At 43.2% G+C, this 19,660-nt stretch overlaps 1 protein-coding gene across 2 annotated transcripts; it reads left to right on the forward strand.

Moving 5' to 3' along the window:
• Window positions 1–236: 236 nt before the first annotated feature.
• LOC106611002 (proline-rich membrane anchor 1) lies at window positions 237–18,301 on the forward strand. Of its 2 annotated transcripts, none has more exons than XM_014210789.3 (4): window positions 237–1,319; window positions 2,297–2,438; window positions 7,676–7,802; window positions 16,180–18,301. In XM_014210789.3, the coding sequence occupies exons 1-4, from the start codon at window positions 1,038–1,040 to the stop codon at window positions 16,277–16,279; spliced, it is 651 nt and encodes a 216-aa protein (XP_014066264.1). In that variant the 5' UTR covers window positions 237–1,037; the 3' UTR covers window positions 16,280–18,301. The 2 variants fall into 2 exon arrangements, with proteins under 2 accessions (XP_014066264.1, XP_014066265.1); XM_014210790.3 differs by having other exon boundaries at window positions 7,679–7,802.
• The last annotated feature ends 1,359 nt before the right edge of the window (window positions 18,302–19,660 follow it).

The raw sequence follows: 19,660 nt of genomic DNA on the forward strand, positions 1-19,660 counted from the left end.
GGTACTGGTACCCTGCGTATATAGCCTAGTTATCACTACTCAATGTGTATTTATTCCTCCTGTTATTATTTGTCTATTATTTCTCTTTTTTCTCTCTCTCTGCATTGTTAGGAATGACCGTAAGAATTTCACTGTTAGTTTACAAAGCATGTTACCAATACAATTTGATTTGATTGGATGCATACAATATGTTACGAATTTGCAATACATATGATGCGTTATGAATTCCAATTTGTTGTGGCTAACATTAGCTAGGTGGCTAGGTTGCTAATGCTAACATTAGTTAGGTCGCTTACACTAGCTGGGTTAGGGTTTAAAGTTAGGCTAAAGGTTAGTTTAAATAACCTACTGTTTTATCGAATGTAACTAAACGGATCAAATAATGTAACCTAACATAATGTCACATATACTAAATGGAGTGTCACGGATTTAAGTAACATATAATTCGTCTTGCATACTGGACATTTCGACCTACATGTCTCGGTAAACGTCTCGTCTGTTTAACTTTTCCTACCGTTCGTGCGATTCGAGAATAGCCTACTTGCAGTCAAATATGACTGCGCTGGAAGGAAGGGCACTCCACTGGATGCGCGATGGTACGGTGAGGCTCCCCGCCTAATCTATAGTCTTTAGGCAGAGGGATGCATCGGTTTAACCCTTTGCTCTGCTCTCCAGAGTTGCACATATTTGTAATTAGCCTTTAAGTAATATTTAGTAAATAAGTTAAGGAAATGTGTAAAGGGGCTGCAGCTATTTTGGGGAGTTGTATTGGACAATAAGTGTAAGGATATTTCTTATTCGTTTGCTTCAACTTCGATGGTTTGAGTATTTGCACACATATATGTTGACAAGCAAGAATGTAAGGTAGCCTATGGCCGGTCTACCGCTCTCACATCACACGGAGTAAGGGAGCATCGGTTGGATTCACAGCGCTGGACATCGACCTATAGCGCCGTGATTCGGATTCGGTTTGAGTGCCCAGATAAATAACTTTATATATTGGGATTACTTGGTCACCTGCGTTCCTTGTCTGTCATATGCCACCGACAACGGAAATTCAAGAGCAAAATGAATATGGCATAAACTATTTCTGGAGACGCCAGTCACAGATATCGCCGCTGACTTGGATAGGGTGGATGAGAATTTCCCAAACGGTCAAATCCTATGCATACCGTGCTTGTTTACTCGCTACGCTGTCTAGTGTCTTCGAGAAGAGCGCAGGAGGAATGCTGGTCCAAGATCTAATACCATTTACTTTAAGTTTTTGGCCTCTTCTCTTCGGTCATTGCATTCTCTCGTTGGTTTTACTCTCATGCCAGGTAGGTATGGTGTTCGTGCGCGCCTACACGCTCTTGTAATTTTACGCATGGCGAGTTATTACACATCTAAGTGGAGCTGTATTGTGTTTTTGATAATACTGGCTATTGATCATGGTTGAGTGAACTGCTCGTCACCTTTTTTTTTAAAACGTAATATCAAATATATACATTTTTAAACACACAATGCCATGTTTATTGAGGTGCCTGCTTTCTGCACCCTCACACTATTGCATCAACTATGATACGTTTTTAGTGGTAAGCAGCTGTAATTCCCAGTCAATTGTTGCAATGTTTTCATGTGAAGTAGGCTATTGGTGATTGGAACACACACACAGGCAGGCAGAACACGGTAGACTCCTGGAAAGTAGCACAGAGTGAGCTATAGATTCCCATCTGGAATATTATGTTGAGGATGAGTATTCTAACCCCTGGCCCGTGATACTGCCTACAGAGAGCAGTGAGCCGCTATGCGGGATGTTGCCAGGGTTCATGTGTAATATGATTTGCTCGAGTTTCCAAGTCCACCCACACACACTCCTCAGGGGCAGCCTGCTGCCCACTCTGTTGGTGGGTGGTTTCTCTGAGGGAGAGGGTTGCAGCCGTAGACATGATACCATCCTTTATGTCTATGAATGCAGCTTCTGGGGAAGCAATATAGTAGAGGGATATGATCTTGGGTACTATTCTTTCCAAACCACAAACCATGATGATCTAGTTTGCTGATGCCCAAGCACTGATGGTCCAGGTCATGATATACACTGATACAAGTACTCAGTGCATATTGCAGCATGTCAGCTATGCTACAGTATATTATTAACATTCTAAGCTCTCATCTCGCGCTCCTTTTTTACTGATAAAAAAGCTGACTTATTCTGAAATATGCCTTTTGGGGGGTGGATAATGAAAGTTAATTTTGAATGCATAATGAATAGTCAAACTATTTCTCTCTTTTCTGTCTCTCTCTCTCTGTCCATAAGGGTGAACTCCAGAGGTCATGCTCGCAGACTGTAGCTGAAAAAGTGAGCGAACACTGCCAGCTGGCATGCCAGTGTAGAAGCTACCCTCCCCTTCCTCCCCCGCCTCCTCCCCCACCTCCCCCACGGCTACTGTTGGCCACAGGTAAGGCTCAACACACCTGCTCACACCACAACAACCAGCCTCTGCTGTCTCACTCTCTCACTGTCACCTGTTTCACTCACAACTGTCTCACTGCCAGTGCCTGTATCTACCTAAACCGTTTCACTTTAAATGTCTTGCTAGCACTTTGCAGTACAGTGGCCTTATACCAGAGCATCTATAGTGGAATAAAGTATATATCCTCTCAGAAAAGAGCCAGGGGCTTAGGGGGAAAAGAATGTAAAACCAGGTAGTGGAAGAGTGTGTTGGTGTTGATGTAGAAAGGCTTTTCTGAGAAGACTACGAGTGTGTGATAGAGCCGTCAGAATGTTGACAGCTGAACAAAGGGCTAATTTATGCTTGGCTTGACCTTGGGGGGTTCCTAGTTTCATGTGAAATCTCTGCCTGCTGGGCTGCCAGTCTCAGTGGTTGGTTTTCCCCTGGAGGGACCCCCTGATTTAAAAAGCTAGAGTTAATTCAATTATGGGTTTGATACAGATAAGGTGACTAATGAACTATCCCGGCAGTCCCGTCTGTTTTAAAGTTGAGCCGGGGGCACTGAGTGTGCGTGTGTGTCTGTTGTCACGCAGTTGTCTTTCCTTACTGGTCTCCATGTCTCCTTCAACATATTTCAGTGCTTAAGTAATGATCAGATATGTATCCAATCTGAAACTGTGACATTCTTGTCATTGACAAAGTAGTTATATCAACTATATGAATCAGTGTATGACATCACAATGGTGGAAAGGAGGATAGTTTGTTAATATGACAGTTGATATGATTTGTATGTTGTCATGAATACTGTAATGAGAAGCTATGAAATATGGGACAGGCATTGCTGGTGCAGTCATCCCAGGTCACAATTGAGACTGTTAAAAATCAGTCAGCCAGAACATTTCATGCTGAGAGTATGGAGGAGCACTCTTTCATCAAATGCTCGACAGACAGCAGTGGAAAGGGTTCAATCAATCAGCTTAAATTATTTCCTCTGTTTGGTCAACTCAACTCAGCCTCTTTTCATCCTGCATCACCACGTGAGGCATCTATGAATATATAGATAGGTCTTTCATTGACCACTGTGTCTCTAACTTACCTGACCTATCTGCCACCTGTTGATTTATGAGTCCACAATGTCCATCATGAACGCAGGACTCTTCCACTGGGTGTTTTCTGCAAACTTGGTCTACAGTCTAGTATTGGTTGTGTATCTTCTCACCATATTGTAATTCCCCTTTTCTGAATCTAGAGAGATATCTACGGTCTGTATGTATGTTATTCTATTTCTTTGGTTATAGACCTCTGTGTGTGTGACTGCTGTCAAGGCATCTGCATGGAAGATTCTCTGACTAATTGTATGAGATTCTCTGACTGTACATTGCAGCATGTCATTCTGTATTTGTTATGTAGTTTGACAAGAATAGAACCATTACAACTGCAAAGAAAAACCTCTTGGCCCCATTCATTTTTAGAGTACATTTTGAAAATAGCAGATTTTTATAATAGCCTATGGTAGGTTTGGAAGGAGGCACTTATTTATGTTGTTTATGTATTGGGAGGGAGGCAAAACATGTATCATCTGGCCTTAGTGAGAGTTTTCTGTACAAATGAGAGGCGTACTCCTTTTCTAAATGATTTAACTGTAATCATTGCTGCTATAAAATCTGTTTGTTTTGGTATGTGCCAGATGCATAAGGGAGCTGATTGGAGTTTTCAGAGGTTCCAAAATAATACATGAAGTATGCATGAAAGTGGGACAATGAGAGAGATTGTATCTACAAAAAGTTTCAAATAAGGGAAATTGGCAGTGTTGAGTAAGAGTCTATGCTCTAAAAATGGCTCAGAAGACCTTTCAAAGGAGAGAGGTTTATCACAAGGAAGTAGATCCTTACCCCTGACTGAATTAAATCCTACAGCCGTTGAGAAAATGTAGGATTAAAACCGAAGTTAGGCTCAGAGGAGATTTTACATTCATAGTGACTCATGACGTGGTGTACTGGGGAGAAACGTGCCTTGTCATTTGCTCTGGATAAATATGCAGTGTTGGAATATTCCACAGCATTACTAAGGGTTATGTGTTACCATGGAGTCAATTCCTCCCTCTCGTTCACAACATAACTATTCTCCAAATACATGGGTATGTGATTATTGCATTTCTCTCTGTTACTGGATGGTAAACCTAGATCAGGGATGGGCAACTTTGATGGAGGTGGGGGCCACAGAAAATCTGAACTCATCATGAGCGGCCGCAGTGGCTTGCGGCTCTGCATACCCACATTCATACCCACACATGCAGTCAAAGCCAGCCCTGACCTTTTGGGGGCCCTAAGTGAAATTGTGTGAACAAAACATTTTAGTGGCCGCCCTCTTGACAGCAGAGAGAGAAAATATATGTTTTAGAGTTAATTTCCTGCAATCCTAAACATTTTGCCATAAAGTGGGGAGAAATGTTTGCAGTTCTTAATATGATATCTGAGTGAGAGTGACTAACAAAATCAATGGGGCCCCCCGGTCAGTAATTTGACCATGATTACTACAATTTTAGATAGCTGGCTAAACTAACTTACCAATATAAGAAATGTTAGCTGACATGGGTTAAGTGAGTGACTGTCGGTGACTGACATAACAAGAGAGAAACTGCTGATGCACAACCAAATGTTGAAATTGCACCTTTTGTATTCTAACCCTCAACAGTAAGTTGAGACTGACTGAGTTCCTACAAATGTAAATCAAGTTGCCCATCCCTGATCTAGATTATTATACCCAGAATACAGCCACATTCATACTTAGATAGATATAATAAAATACAGTGAGGGGAAAAAAAGTATTTGATCCCCTGCTGATTTTGTACGTTTGCCCAATGACAAAGAAATGATCAGTCTATAATTTTAATGGTAGGTTTATTTTAACAGTGAGAGACAGAATAACAACAAAAAAATCCAGAAAAATGCATGTCAAAAATGTTATAAATTGATTTGCATTTTAATGAGGGAAATAAGTATTTGACCCCTCTGCAAAACATTACTTAGTACTTGGTGGCAAAACCCTTGTTGGCAATCACAGAGGTCAGACGTTTCTTGTAGTTGGCCACCAGGTTTGCACACATCTCAGGAGGGATTTTGTCCCACTCCTCTTTGCAGATCTTCTCCAAGTCATTAAGGTTTCGAGGCTGACGTTTGGCAACTCGAACCTTCAGCTCCCTCCACAGATTTTCTATGGGATTAAGGTCTGGAGACTGGCTAGGCCACTTCAGGACCTTAATGTGCTTCTTCTTGAGCCACTCCTTTGTTGCCTTGGCCGTGTGTTTTGGGTCATTGTCATGCAGGAATACCCATCCACGACCCATTTTCAATGCCCTGGCTGAGGGAAGGAGGTTCTCACCCAAGATTTGACAGTACATGGCTCCGTCCATCGTCCCTTTGATGCGGTGAAGTTGTCCTGTCCCCTTAGCAGAAAAAAACCCCAAAGCATAATGTTTCCACCTCCATGTTTGACGGTGAGGATGGTGTTCTTGGGGTCATAGGCAGCATTCCTCCTCCTCCAAACATGGTGAGTTGAGTTGATGCCAAAAGAGCTCCATTTTGGTCTCATCTGACCACAACACTTTCACCCAGTTGTCCTCTGAATCATTCAGATGTTCATTGGCAAACTTCAGACGGGCATGTATATGTGCTTTCTTGAGCAGGGGGACCTTGCGGGCGCTGCAGGATTTCAGTCCTTCACGGCGTAGTGTGTTACCAATTGTTTTCTTGGTGACTATGGTCCCAGCTGCCTTGAGATCATTGACAAGATCCTCCCGTGTAGTTCTGGGCTGATTCCTCACCGTTCTCATGATCATTTCAACTCCACAAGGTGAGATCTTGCATGGAGCCCCAGGCCGAGGGAGATTGACAGTTCTTTTGTGTTTCTTCCATTTGCGAATAATCGCACCAACTGTTGTCACCTTCTCACCAAGCTGCTTGGCGATGGTCTTGTAGCCCATTCCAGCCTTGTGTAGGTCTACAATCTTGTCCCTGACATACTTGGAGAGCTCTTTGGTCTTGGCCATGGTGGAGAGTTTGGAATCTGATTGATTGATTGCTTCTGTGGACAGGTGTCTTTTATACAGGTAACAAACTGAGATTAGGAGCACTCCCTTTAAGAGTGTGCTCCTAATCTCATCTTGTTACCTGTATAAAAGACACCTGGGAGACAGAAATCTTTCTGATTGAGAGGGGGTTAAATACTTATTTCCCTCATTAAAATGCAAATCAATTTCTAACATTTTTGCCATGCGGTTTTCTGGATTTTGTTGTTGTTATTCTGTCTCTCACATTTCAAATAAACCTACCATTAAAATTATAGACTAATCATTTCTTTGTCAGTGGGCAAACGTACAAAATCAGCAGGGGATCAAATACTTTTTTCCCCTCACTGTATATCTCCTCTCTGACAGAATGAGACATGCTTATTGCTGGGAACCTCCCTCCTGTCAAAATGAGCAGTATTGTCAGTGCCACATAGTTCAAATCGGTCTCCATGGAGAGAGAGAGAGAGAGAGAAAGAACGCTCTTGATACTGTAAGTTTCTAAGCTGCACTGAGTGTAATACAATGTCCCTGGCATGTCTCCTTGTACATGGTTCTACCCTCAGTCAGACATAATGTGACCAGAACATGGTGCTCCTGCAGGTGAAATCCGTTTGGACACGGAGTGCTTTTGTAATAAAGACTGACTGCATTTTAAATGATTCATGGAGCAGGGTTAGATATCTCTGAACATTGAACCTTAGAACAGGTGAGCACCACCCTGCTACCCAGATTTAGGAAGCAAAACAGATCCAGAGCTTTATGGTGTAATGGTGTGGTGTAATAATAGTGTAATAACTGAATGCATTCGACTGAAATGCGTCTTCTGCACATAATGGTATAGTAATACAAGTATTCTGAGAATCAATACATTTTTATTCAGCAAGTTGATTTACAACATGGATGGTGGTTGGGCTGCATTAATGATGAGCTTTCATCATGCTATCTTAAGCCTTAATGGCTGTCTATGAAGCAGTTATGATGTAATACATAGAACAAACACAGTATCTAGGCTAAAGCAGTTTGACTGATAACCTAATCTTGATAAGCGGCCAAGTGCTGATGCTGTTAGAATGCTAATGATGTTTGAAAAATGAAGCTACTGTGTCTTTTTCTCCCTTTGTCCATCCCTCTCTCTCTTTACCCCCTGTCCTCCCCCTCTTCTCTTCCCTCCCAGTAGTTGAGTCCCCTCTGCCCCTGTTGAGGCCGTGGTGGATGGAGATCATAGTGCTTGGGACAGTGGGCTGTGCCTCAGCTGTTTTCCTCCTTTCAGCCATGATCATCTGCTACAAGGCCATAAAGAGGTATGTTGGTTAGCTGTCAATGTGATTGGCATGGAAGAGACTTTGGTGACATTCTTATAGCCTACATCCATTCAGAATACACAAAACAGTATTTTGGGTCAGAGGGAGTTCAAAGGTCAGGGAAATGGAATAGGTCATTACACTGTAATTTACACTGTAAGAGTCATTACACTGTCACTCATCAATACTGTACTGTATGTCATACATAATGTTACACATTGCAGCTATCACCATGAAAGAAGTTAGATTGAAATGAATGTATATAATATTACAGGGAATAACCAAATGATCAGCATTTTTATTTATAAAAAAATATATATATTTCACCTTTATTTAACCAGGTAGGCTAGTTGAGAACAAGTTCTCATTTACAACTGCGACCTCGCCAAGATAAAGCAAAGCAGTGCAACACAAACAACAACACAGAGTTACTAAGGCAATAAATAGGCCATAGTGGCGAAATAATTACAATATAGCAAATTAACACTAGAGTGATAGATGTGCAGAAGATGAGTGTGCAAGTAGAGATACTGGGGTGCAAAGGAGCAAAATAAATAAAAGAAATAACAGTATGGGGATGAGGTAGTTGGATGGGCTATTTACAGATGGGCTATGTGCAGTGATCTGTGAGCTGCTCTGACAGCTGGTGCTTAAAGTTAGTGAGGGAGATATGAGTCTCTAGCTTCAGTGATTTTTGCAGTTCGTTCCAGTCATTGGCAGCAGAGAACTGGAAGGAAAGGCGGAGAGGAAAGGAAAGGAGGAATTGGCTTTGCGGGTGACCAGTGAAATATACCTGCTGGATCGCGTGCTTCGGGTGGGTGCTGCTATGGTGACCAGTGCTTAATGTGAGTTTGGAAGGAGAGTTTACAGTCTAACCAGACAACTAGGTATTTGTAGTTGTCCACATATTCTAAGTCAGAACCGTCCAGAGTAGGGATGCTGGATGGGCGGGCAGGTGTGGGCAGCGATCAGTTGAAGAGCATGCATTTAGTTTTACTTGCATTTAAGAGCAGTTGGAGGCCACGGAAGGAGAGTTGTATGGCATTGAAGCTAGTCTGGAGGTTAGTTAACCTCTCTGGGCTAGGCGGGACGAATTCGTCCCACCTACGTAACAGCCAGTTGAATCCTGTGGCGCGATTTTCAAAACCTTTGAAATGCTATTACTTCAATTTCTCAAACATATGACTATTTTACAGCTATTTAAAGACAAGACTCTCGTTAATCTAACCACACTGTCCGATTTCAAAAAGGCTTTACAACGAAAGCAAAACATTAGATTATGTCAGCAGAGTACCCAGCCAGAAATAATCAGACACCCATTTTTCAAGCTAGCATATAATGTCACAAAAACCCAGAAGACAGCTAAATGCAGCACTAACCTTTGATGATCTTCATCAGATGACACACCTAGGACATTATGTTATACAATACATGCATGTTTTGTTCAATCAAGTTCATATTTATATCAAAAAACAGCTTTTTACATTAGCATGTGACGTTCAGAACTAGCATACCCCCCGCAAACTTCCGGGGAATTTACTAACAATTTACTAAATTACTCACGATAAACGTTCACAAAAAGCATAACAATTATTTTAAGAATTATAGATACATTACTCCTCTATGCACTCGATATGTCCGATTTTAAAATAGCTTTTCGGATGAAGCACATTTTGCAATATTCTGAGTAGATAGCCCGGCATCACAGGGCTAGCTATTTAGACACCCACCAAGTTTAGCCTTCACCAAAATCACATTTACTATTAGAAAAGTTTGATTACCTTTCCTGTTCTTCGTCAGAATGCACTCCCAGGACTTCTACTTCAATAACAAATGTAGGTTTGGTCCAAAATAATCCATAGTTATGTTCCAACAGCGGCGTTTTGTTCGTGCGTTCAGGACACTATCCCAATGGTAAATAATGGTCGCGCGCACGGCGCATTTCGTGACAAAAGATTTCTAAATATTTCATTACCGTACTTCGAAGCATGTCAACCGCTGTTTAAAATCAATTTTTATGCCATTTTTCTCGTAAAAAAGCGATAATATTCAGACCGGGAATCTGCAATTAGGTAAACAGCCGAAGGAAAATATATCACTGGGTCGAATCGGGCACGCGCCTAATTCCATTGTCCTCTGATGGGCCACTTGGCAAAGGCGATTATGTGTTTCAGCCTGAGGCTGCCTCGTCATCGTTCAGGTTTTTCCCGGGCTCTGAGAGCCTATTGGAGCCGTAGGAAATGTCACGTTACAGCTAAGATCCTGACTCTTCAATAAACAGAAGCAAGAACAACAACACCTTGTCAGACAGGCCACTTCCTGCATGAAACCTTCTCAGGTTTTTGCCTGCCAAATGAGTTCTGTTATACTCACAGACACCATTCAAACAGTTTTAGAAACTTTAGGGTGTTTTCTATCCAAAGCCAATAATTATATGCATATTCTAGTTACTGGGCAGGAGTAGTAACCAGATTAAATCGGGTACGTTTTTTATCCGGATGTGAAAATACTGCCCCCTAGCACAAAGAAGTTAACACAGTGTCCAAAGAAGGGCCAGAAGTATACAGAATGGTGTCGTCTGCATAGAGGTGGATCAGAGAATCACCAGCAGCAAGAGCGACATCATTGATATATACAGAGAAAAGAGTCGGCCCGAGAATTGAACCCCTGTGGCACCCCCATAGAGACCGGACAACAGGCCCTCCGATTTGACTCCGACTGAGAAGTAGTTGGTGAACCAGGCGAGGCAGTCATTTGAGAAACCAAGGTTGTTGAGTCTGCCGATAAGAATGTGGTGATTGACAGAGTCGAAAGCCTTGGCCAGGTCGATGAATACAGCTGCTGTCACATGGGTCGTCTAAAGGGGACCAAGGCGCAGCGTGTAAAGTGCCATGGATCATCACTGGAGGCTCCGGGCCTTGGATCATCACTGGAGGCTTCGTGCCATGGATCATCCCAACAGGCTCCGGGCCATGGATCATCACTGGAGGCTTCGTGCCATGGATTAACACTACAGGCTCCGGGCCATGGATCATCACTGGAGGCTTCGTGCCATGGATTATCGCTGGAGGCTTCGGACCATTGATCATCACTGGAGGCTTCCTACGGGGAGCTGGAACCGGTCTCACCAGACTGGGGAGACGCACCGAGGACCGCATGCTCAAAGCAGGCACCGGCCGTACTGGGCTATGGAGGCGTACTGGAGGAAGAGTGCGCGGAGCAGGCACAGGACGTTCTGGGCTATGGTGGCGCACTGGAGGGAGAGTGCGCGGAGCAGGCACAGGACGTACTGGGCTATGGTGGCGCACTGGAGGGAGAGTGCGTGAAGCAGGCACAGGGTACATTGGGCCTTGGAGGCGCACTGGAGGTCTGGCGCTTAGGGCTGGCACAACCTGTCCTGGCTCGATGTTGATTATAGCCCGGCAAGGGCGAAGCACTGGTACAGGACGACTGGGCCGTGCTGGTGAATGAGGGGTACCGTGCGTAGAGTAGGTGCAGGATAACCTGGGCCGAAGAGACGCACTGGAGACCAGATACGTTGAACCGGTGCACTTCTCCCTGGCTGCCGGCCTACTCTAGCACGGCAACAGTGAGGAGCTTGCACCGAGCGCAACGGGCTGTGAGTGCGCATGGGCGACACCGTGCGGACCACCGCATAACACGGTGCTTCTACAGTCACTCGCTCCCCACGGTAAGCACGGGGAGTTGGCTCAGGTCTTAACCTCGCCTTCGCCAATCTACCTGTGTGCCCCCCCAAAACATTTTTTGGCCGCTGCCTCCTGTTGCTTGCCTAGCCATTGATCTCGACGCTGTACCTCCCTCGCTGCTTCCACCTGTTCCCATGGGAGGCGTTCCCTTCCGGCCTGGATCTCCTCCCACGTCCAGGATCCTTTGCCATCCAGGAACTCCTCCCAGTTCCACTCCTCTGAACCATACTGCTTGGTCCTGCTCTTCCTCCTGGAGAATGCACGCTGCTTGGTCTGTTGGTGGTGGGTAGTTCTGTCACATGGGTCGTCGAAAGGAGACTAAGGCGCAGCGTGTAAAGTGCTCATATTTCCTTTATTTATGATGACACTTAAACAAAATAACAAACACGACAGCCAACAGTTCCATTAGGTACATCGACAAAACTGAAAACAACTACCCACAAAACCCAAAGGAAAAACAGGCTGCCTAAGTATGGCTTTCAATCAGAGACAACGAAAGACACCTGCCTCTGATTGGAAACCATACCCGGCCAAAACATAGAAAACAAAACATAGAAATCTAGAAAAACCCCACATATAAACAGAAAACCCAAAACCACCCAAAACAACCACCTGTCACGCCCTGACCACTCTACTATGGCAAATGACCTCTTACAAGGGTCAGGACGTGACAGCTGCACAGTATTGTCTCTTATCGATGGCGGTTATGATATCGTTTAGGAACCTTGATTGTGGCTGAGGTGCACCTATGACCAGTTCGGAAACCAGATTGCATAGCGGAGAAGGTCGGTAGGATTCGAAATGGTCGGTGATCTGTTTGTTAACTTGACGTTAAGCATTAAGGAGATAGATTGGAGGTAAGGCCCTGCGATAGACTAGTGTCCTGTCTAGGGGATGTACTTGTACATCAAGTTGCCTCACGCTAGAGAAACAGGAGATAGGCTCCTGCTCCTATGAGCCGTTCCGGCGTGTTCTATTTCTCGGAGTGGGCTGATTTTTCAATTGTGTAATTGTACAGAGCTTTTTAGACTACCTGCTGAATGTTTGTGAAAGTAAAGGCAAGATGGGTTACCGGAGAAAGCCCATGACCCCTGTCCCTCTCGCCGTAGAGAAGATGTGTACTGTTTCGATTGGTTCATCAAAGAAAAGGCCATGTGGGGTTTTAGCCTGCAGCACAACCAAGACCCAATTCCCTGTCTGACATTCAGGCAGCACAGTGTGTCCCACAGGCACCCAGACACACTCGTTCAGACACTTAAACACACACATATACTGTGCAAGGTGCTGGACACAGTCACGCATGCTAAACACACATAAACACATGCTAACAGACACAGTGTTACTAAAGAAGATATGAATGTGTGCTAAGAAATGTATCCAGACACAGCTGTAGATACCTTTCTGCACATTATTTCAATACATCAGATTGTTAATCATAAAACTGTAAAGAGTGGATGCTACATATGTCTTTCCTCAGGATTATATTTCTACTTTTCTCAAACGACAAACAGGCAAGGTCAGGCAGTGGAACTAATGGGCGGATGGCTCAGGAATTCATTATGGCAATTCTCCAGCCTCCTCTGTCGCCAAGGGGCACCTTTTTTAATGCAGCGATGGCAGGAAAGTGTTGTTGCAATATGGGCCGCTGTAGCCTCAAACCCAAGTCATTATTTATGAATTAATTTGCGCAGTCATTCAGTCGCAGGCCACATCTTTTATACATGCAAGCAGGTCGTGTCCTGAAGCTCTGATGGAAGTGGGCTCTGTGACTGCAGAATCTGAAACACCAAGCCTCCATCCCCTCTGACTGAGTGAGGAGGGAGAAACTCTCTAAGGTCCAGTCTGATTGCCCACATTGAACACTCATTAGTCCTGAGCCAATGAAAAATCAGTCTGAGGAAACTGAGGAAATTAAAAATAGAAAATATTGATTTGAAAATTGTCACTGCCGCTATAATCATGCATCCTCTCTGACTGAGTGTGAGAGAGAAACAGCCAGAGAGATGAAAGATACAGGAACAGATACTACCAAAGCTGGGAAACCGCAGTAATTGGATGTCTTTGTCAATAACAATGCGATAGTGGGTTTGTCAGTGAGAAAAACAGAGCCTGTTATATATAGCCCTTCCGGCCCCTCAGTGGTCAGGGCTTTCCCAATGAAAATCAGCTGGAGTTTGGCCAAGGCCCCAGCAGCACAGACACTAGAGGAGCTATCTCTGTAAGCCCCGGCCGTCCCTTAGCTCGGGCTGCACACATTTGGCCTTTTGTTTTCTTGTCTCATAATCTTATTCCGCCAGTCATCTGCCAGAGCGAATGAGGTTGGACGAAACCCATTCAATTCAATTAGGTTTATAGCGTCAGGGGAGCTGCTGTTAGTGAGCATAGAGAAGAAGATTCAGCCACGCTGTGTGACAGTGCTGTGCTATCCAAACCGCAGACATGATGCTGCAGTCCATGATGTCAGCAATGCAGGGAGTCTAAACACCACAACAAAACAAGATAACATACTAATGAATCTGTTCCGGGTTTTCTCAGCTACTTGCTCCTCAGGGATTTCTGTCCAACAAGGAGGACAAATCAGGACAGTTTGTGTTCAGGGTAAATCCACCATAACCATTCAGTTAGGGAAAGATTTAATGAGGAAGCTAAATATACTGTATCTGTAATAAATATATTACATAGTATGTTATCTATTATGGTTTTATGATATTTAATTACCACAACCACTTTCAAAACAGTGAAAAGTGAAAACCACTATGTGAGGGGTCTATGAACAGTAGATTGTACCTCTAATATCCTGATGGGATGAGAATAACTGTAAACAGCTCAACACATGTCCCAACCTCAACATTATCCCTTCCCCAAAACTTCAAACGGACGTGTGCTGCGATTGCACAGCTTTGATATGAAATATGAATCTGACCTGTGAAGTGTTGTGTAGCCACCTGCCACATGTCAACAGCATGACATCTATTATTGAAGGCCTGGGGAGAGGTCACTTTGAGGTCCAAACACCCTGTCCTCTATGGTGGCCTGCTAGAAAAACATTGATCATTGACTAGAGACTAGGTCAGTGCCTTTGGAGAATGTTAAAACACCTCTTTAGTGGTCTGTGGAGACTGCAGTGGGGAAGTCTGGTGTATCCCATTTCCTCTAGCTACCTCCAATCACGAACGCATGCATGCATGCACGCACACACATACACCCCAGCAGTAGCAAATCATGTCCCAGCAGGATGCATTGGTACACTTGGACCCAGGAGTTTCCTCTCCCAGGCAGGTTGTCCCAGAGGGAGAACACAGCATCTGTTTATCAGCAGGGCTGGCGTCTGTCTGTGGATAGCCATCACCACCACCACCGTCCGGCACTACAGGACACATTTACAGAAAGCACAGGAAGTGCACTGAGTCACTATCGCTGTCTCGTGTGATGGGTAACCTTGTCTGAGATTTAGGAAGCCAACGGTCACCCCCAGACAGGAAGCTAGTAAGGAAGCTACTGAGTACTCATTAGTGACTATTCAGTTATACTAATGAGTGACTCCAAGTTAAGTGTTTCTAAGTTAGTACTGGAAAGAGGGAATGGGTTCAGAAACATTAACACAGGACATTAACCATGGAGATTAAATATGCTCTTTTTACAAGAAGACATAGCATTTGTGGTTGATGATTTGTTTAGTTTGTTTGCACCAAAGGAAATAAGTGATAAACAACAATAAATACATTTTCTCTTTTTTTTTATATGGTGTGCAGGTGCGGTTGGAAGCCCAATGGCTTATATATAAAAACCATACCACAAAAAAACTATATACAAATACATAAATGCAAAAATAAAAAAGGTTTGTTGTGGACAAACCTTTTGTGAATTGAGAATGACTGTCTGTCAGGTAAGACTAGCCCGCTGTGGCTTTAAGAAGAGAGGGAAGGAGACACTGAGCTGTGATGTAGCTTAAGGGTCCCCTGTGCCACTGAAGGTTGTGTACAGTATTGAGTGGGACAATGACTGTACTGACTGTATTCAGATCTGTCTCTGGGTTACATAAGCCTGGACAGAGGAGAGCAGCTGAAGGGGTCGGTACACTGGACAAATATAATAACCACAAAAGCACTGAGGGATGCATGAAAAGGTCTTGCATTGAAGGATACTGCTTTTCACAGACTAATTACAGTGGAGGATCATGGGCTTCAGCTTGTTTTTATCCAGAATGTGGCTCACCACCATCAATGGAGAGTGTGTCTAAATCACAGAAAAGGTAGCATTACAGCATAACCAGAGTTTGAGAATCTCACATAGAGTATTAATGTATTAGGGTGGGTTTGAATTCAAACCCTAGCAGTATTTCTTCTGTGTCCAATGTATACATAACAAGCTGTTCTGAGGTAAAACAACATAGAATCCACCATCAATGGAGAGTGTGTCTAAATGCCACATCCAACTCTTCTGTTTGATTTGTATCTTGTCTTTCCTTTCATGGCTCTGAGATTAATGTGACCTTTTAATGTTCAGCTTATTAGAGAGCATGGCTGACCAGTGCATCCAAACACAATAGCCTATGGAATCCAATCTCTCTGTAAGTGAACAGACACAGGCTTTAGTAGAATGATTTATGTTTTTCCTGAAGTTGACTAAAGCCCCTTTACTGTCCTGACATAAATTGTGTCTGTTTGCAGGAAACCACTACGGAAAGAGGAGAACGGGACAAGTCGTGGGGAGTATGCCATGAGTGTACGCAACAAGAAGGCCATGGGCCCCAACAACACTGTGGTGTAGACTGTCCACTGACAGAAAGAGGAAGTGACATCCCCATCACCCCCACTACCCACCCTATCCTACCCAAAACTCCTATTACCCAGAACGCAACAGGGGGTTGACCTATTAAAAATGCATAAACGCCTTTCCTTCTCTCCTAGCATGTTGCCTGGATGAAAGACAACATCTAGATAAAGGAGAGTAGCGAGAACAAGAGAAAGAGAAAAACTAAACATGGAAGTGGATTCAGAGAATGAGTAAAAAAGTGAATTGAGGAATAAAGTGAATTGAGAAGTTCTACACCAGACTGAACAGCAGATTGTCGACATGAAGTGTCATTGACGGGAATGGTTGACTGCTAATCTGTCAATCTACACAGCTCCACACTTCTTACAGACAACTTCAATGTAGGAACAGACACTGAAGCACAGCGATGGGATAGGAGGTTGCGGAGGACCAGATCAAGAACAAAATGTGCACGCAGTGTTTTTGGAAAATGCAACATTTTTTTCTACGGTCAGGCTGTCTCATCTATTCTCATCTGACCATTTTTCTTTTTAATTTATTAAAGCAGAATTTGTATTATACTGGCACAGTTGCAGGTTCTTGCTGTGGTTTGAGATGTATAGTGCTCATCTGACTATGCAATTAAAACATACATTTACAGGTCATACCAAGTGGGAAGTAAAACAACAAGATCAAGTCAGTTCCTATGTTCCATACCAACAACACAACTGAGAACAAACTTTATCTACTTATCTAATTTGTTCATTTATTTATTTACTGTATGTATTCATTCATTTGTCTGCTTATGTATGCCATTATTGTTTAATTCAGTCAGTTTAATGTTTTGAAATGTTTTATTTTTATATGAATTATTTAGTAATCATATCATTCATTTTAATGGTCTGATGCTTCAAGCCCATTTTTAACTTGCTATAGACACTGATGCAGAAAACACATCTGCAAAGAGGTTTGGGTATCAATTGTTCATCTCTTGCGGTTTGATATGCCTTTCTGTGTTCCCCTGCAACTCCAGCGAATATGATGGGGATTTCTGTGATGCGAGTTTGTGAATGTGTGTTTTCTGACCATTCTTTTAGCAGCTTATTCTATCCCGTCAATTCTTTATCACAAGACTAACATGATATTACATTTTGTATTGTCACTTCTCACTGGTTAGACAGTTAGGGGGAGGTAGTGGGGGACAGTGGGAAGCCCTTTGCTGTGTTCTGATGTGATTTTTACAATCTTAATTGTTCCACCTCCCAGCAAGGAGAGAACCCATCACTATAGAAACAGTGCACATGATCCCAGGGCTGACATGCTGATTGGTGGAGGACGGGATTCCAAACAGAGGCTGATCTGGATATCAAGTTGCAGAGAGGATGGTCTCAAAAGGGACATGTGACTCAGTGCACTCACACTCAGCAGGCATCCCCAACATCCTTCTGCAATAAACAGTGCACAGTTGATTTACAGCATCACTCAATTATTACTCTGCGGTTTGACATAGGTGCAGTTAATTTGTATATTAGTGTGTGTTGGGTGCGTGAGAGAGAGAGCACAATACATGTGTGGCTGGCAGTATCTCTGAAAATGTTCCATTACTGTTGAATTTTGCAAACACAGACCTTGCATTGTGAAATGCATAGGAATTAGCATATCTTACCTATAATGTACCCAGAAACTGAAGATACGTCACCAATACTGTACATTGAGGGAAATAACCTTGGATGCATGAATGTAAATATTGATATTTAAAAATATCTGCCTTCTGGACTGTTAATTACATGTACAGTGTAACAGAAAATATGTTTATACATAGTAGAAATTAAACAATGTGCTACCAATTAAAGTTAAATCAATGTTATCATGTTTATGGAGCAAGCCATTCATGTATATTTGGCAATGAAAGTTATTGCACAATTGATGCATTATATACCAAAAGGATGCATAGAGTCCTATGTATACATCGATAATGTGCATTCAGTTGATTTATTTGCTGACTTTTTCAGTTGTAAATAAAAGTGAACAGAATGACAGGCCTATAGTCTTATCACATTAGCATCAAAAGGAGAGGCAAAATTAGAACATGGTTTAATTGAATGGCGTACAGTACAACATTGATAAAGTCAGTGTGTGATAATGATAAAGGTGTTTTTTTTTAGCCTGTACCCATGGTGCCTCTCCTCTCCGTGTCTCGGAGAGCTCTGTGCTGGTCTTCTTCTGGGCTCCCCCTGAGTGCAGGACGTGTTCTCAGTCTGTCTCACACTGTTCATTTTTAATGAACAGCTATTATCAAACACAGCCATCTGCCTGGAGCTTGGTCATGCAAACAGGATAACTTGTGGTCCACTGGAGTTCTTTTGATGTCAGGGTCTTGGCACGGCCCAATCTCTGTACACACAGACTACATTATGTACGTAGGACTGGTCAGCCACTTCTGCTCTGCTACCACTCTGGCCATTGTGACACATGGGTGAATAGAGCAGCTGACAAACCCAAATCACACAATCTGGGAACATGTACTCTCCTCATAAATGTTGTCAATAGATAATAGAACTGGGAAAAGCTATGGGCTCTGGTAGGTCATCAAGGAATCAACTAGTCCATATTCTTGAGAATTTTCCTCCTTTAAAAGGTGAGACCATTTGAAACACAACCACTTCAGAGGGGGAGAAATCCAGCAGGGTCCAAGCTGAGCCATGTAGAGAGGGAGAGAGGAATGGGAGACCATACACTAGTCTGCCTTCTCCTGCTTTAGATGTGCCACTTGATGATAATACCATGGGACACTCCGGGCAATTTAAAAATTCATGCATTGTCCAGCCAGGACACTCTGAGTTGCTCTGTAATAAAAAAGATCTGACAGGCCTGAAGAGGAAGGCCAGGGATCCTCTCTATCTCAACAAGCTCTGTGTGGCTCGCCCAGATAAAAGACAATGTATTCCAACAGGGTAAATGGGAAAATAATCACCTTGTTATTTGTTTAGCAGCAAATTCGATCCATTCTTGACAGTAATATAGCTATTGTGGTCTTAGATCATTTCTGTCATTACAAGAGTTTAGGCTTCTTGTGTGCTATTGACTGATTATGACTAATCAGAGGACACTTGCACTATTGGTTATATATGAGTATATACTGAAGCAATAAGGCACGGGGGTGTGTGGTATATGGCCAATATACCAAGACTAAGGGATGTTCTTATGTACGACGCAACACGAAGTACCTGGATACAGCCCTTAGCTGTGGTTTATTGGCCATATACCACAAACCCCCGAGGTGTCTTATTGCTATTATAAACTGGTTACCAACGTAATTAGAGCAGTAAAAATACATGTTTTGTCATACACCTGGTATACGGTCTGATATACCACGGCTGTTAGCCAATCAGCGTT

Source organism: Salmo salar, chromosome 09 (genome assembly GCF_965601325.2).
Source record: "Salmo salar chromosome 09, fSalSal1, whole genome shotgun sequence".
Taxonomy (NCBI): Eukaryota; Metazoa; Chordata; class Actinopteri; order Salmoniformes; family Salmonidae; genus Salmo; species Salmo salar.

Coding starts and splice junctions, on each gene's coding strand:
- LOC106611002 (XM_014210789.3), top strand. CDS start 1,038: ATGCCACCGACAACGGAAATTCAAGAGCAAAATGAATATGGCATAAAC. Junction 1,320..2,296: donor TGGTTTTACTCTCATGCCAG/GTAGGTATGGTG, acceptor TCTGTCCATAAG/GGTGAACTCCAGAGGTCATG. Junction 7,803..16,179: donor TGCTACAAGGCCATAAAGAG/GTATGTTGGTTA, acceptor GTCTGTTTGCAG/GAAACCACTACGGAAAGAGG.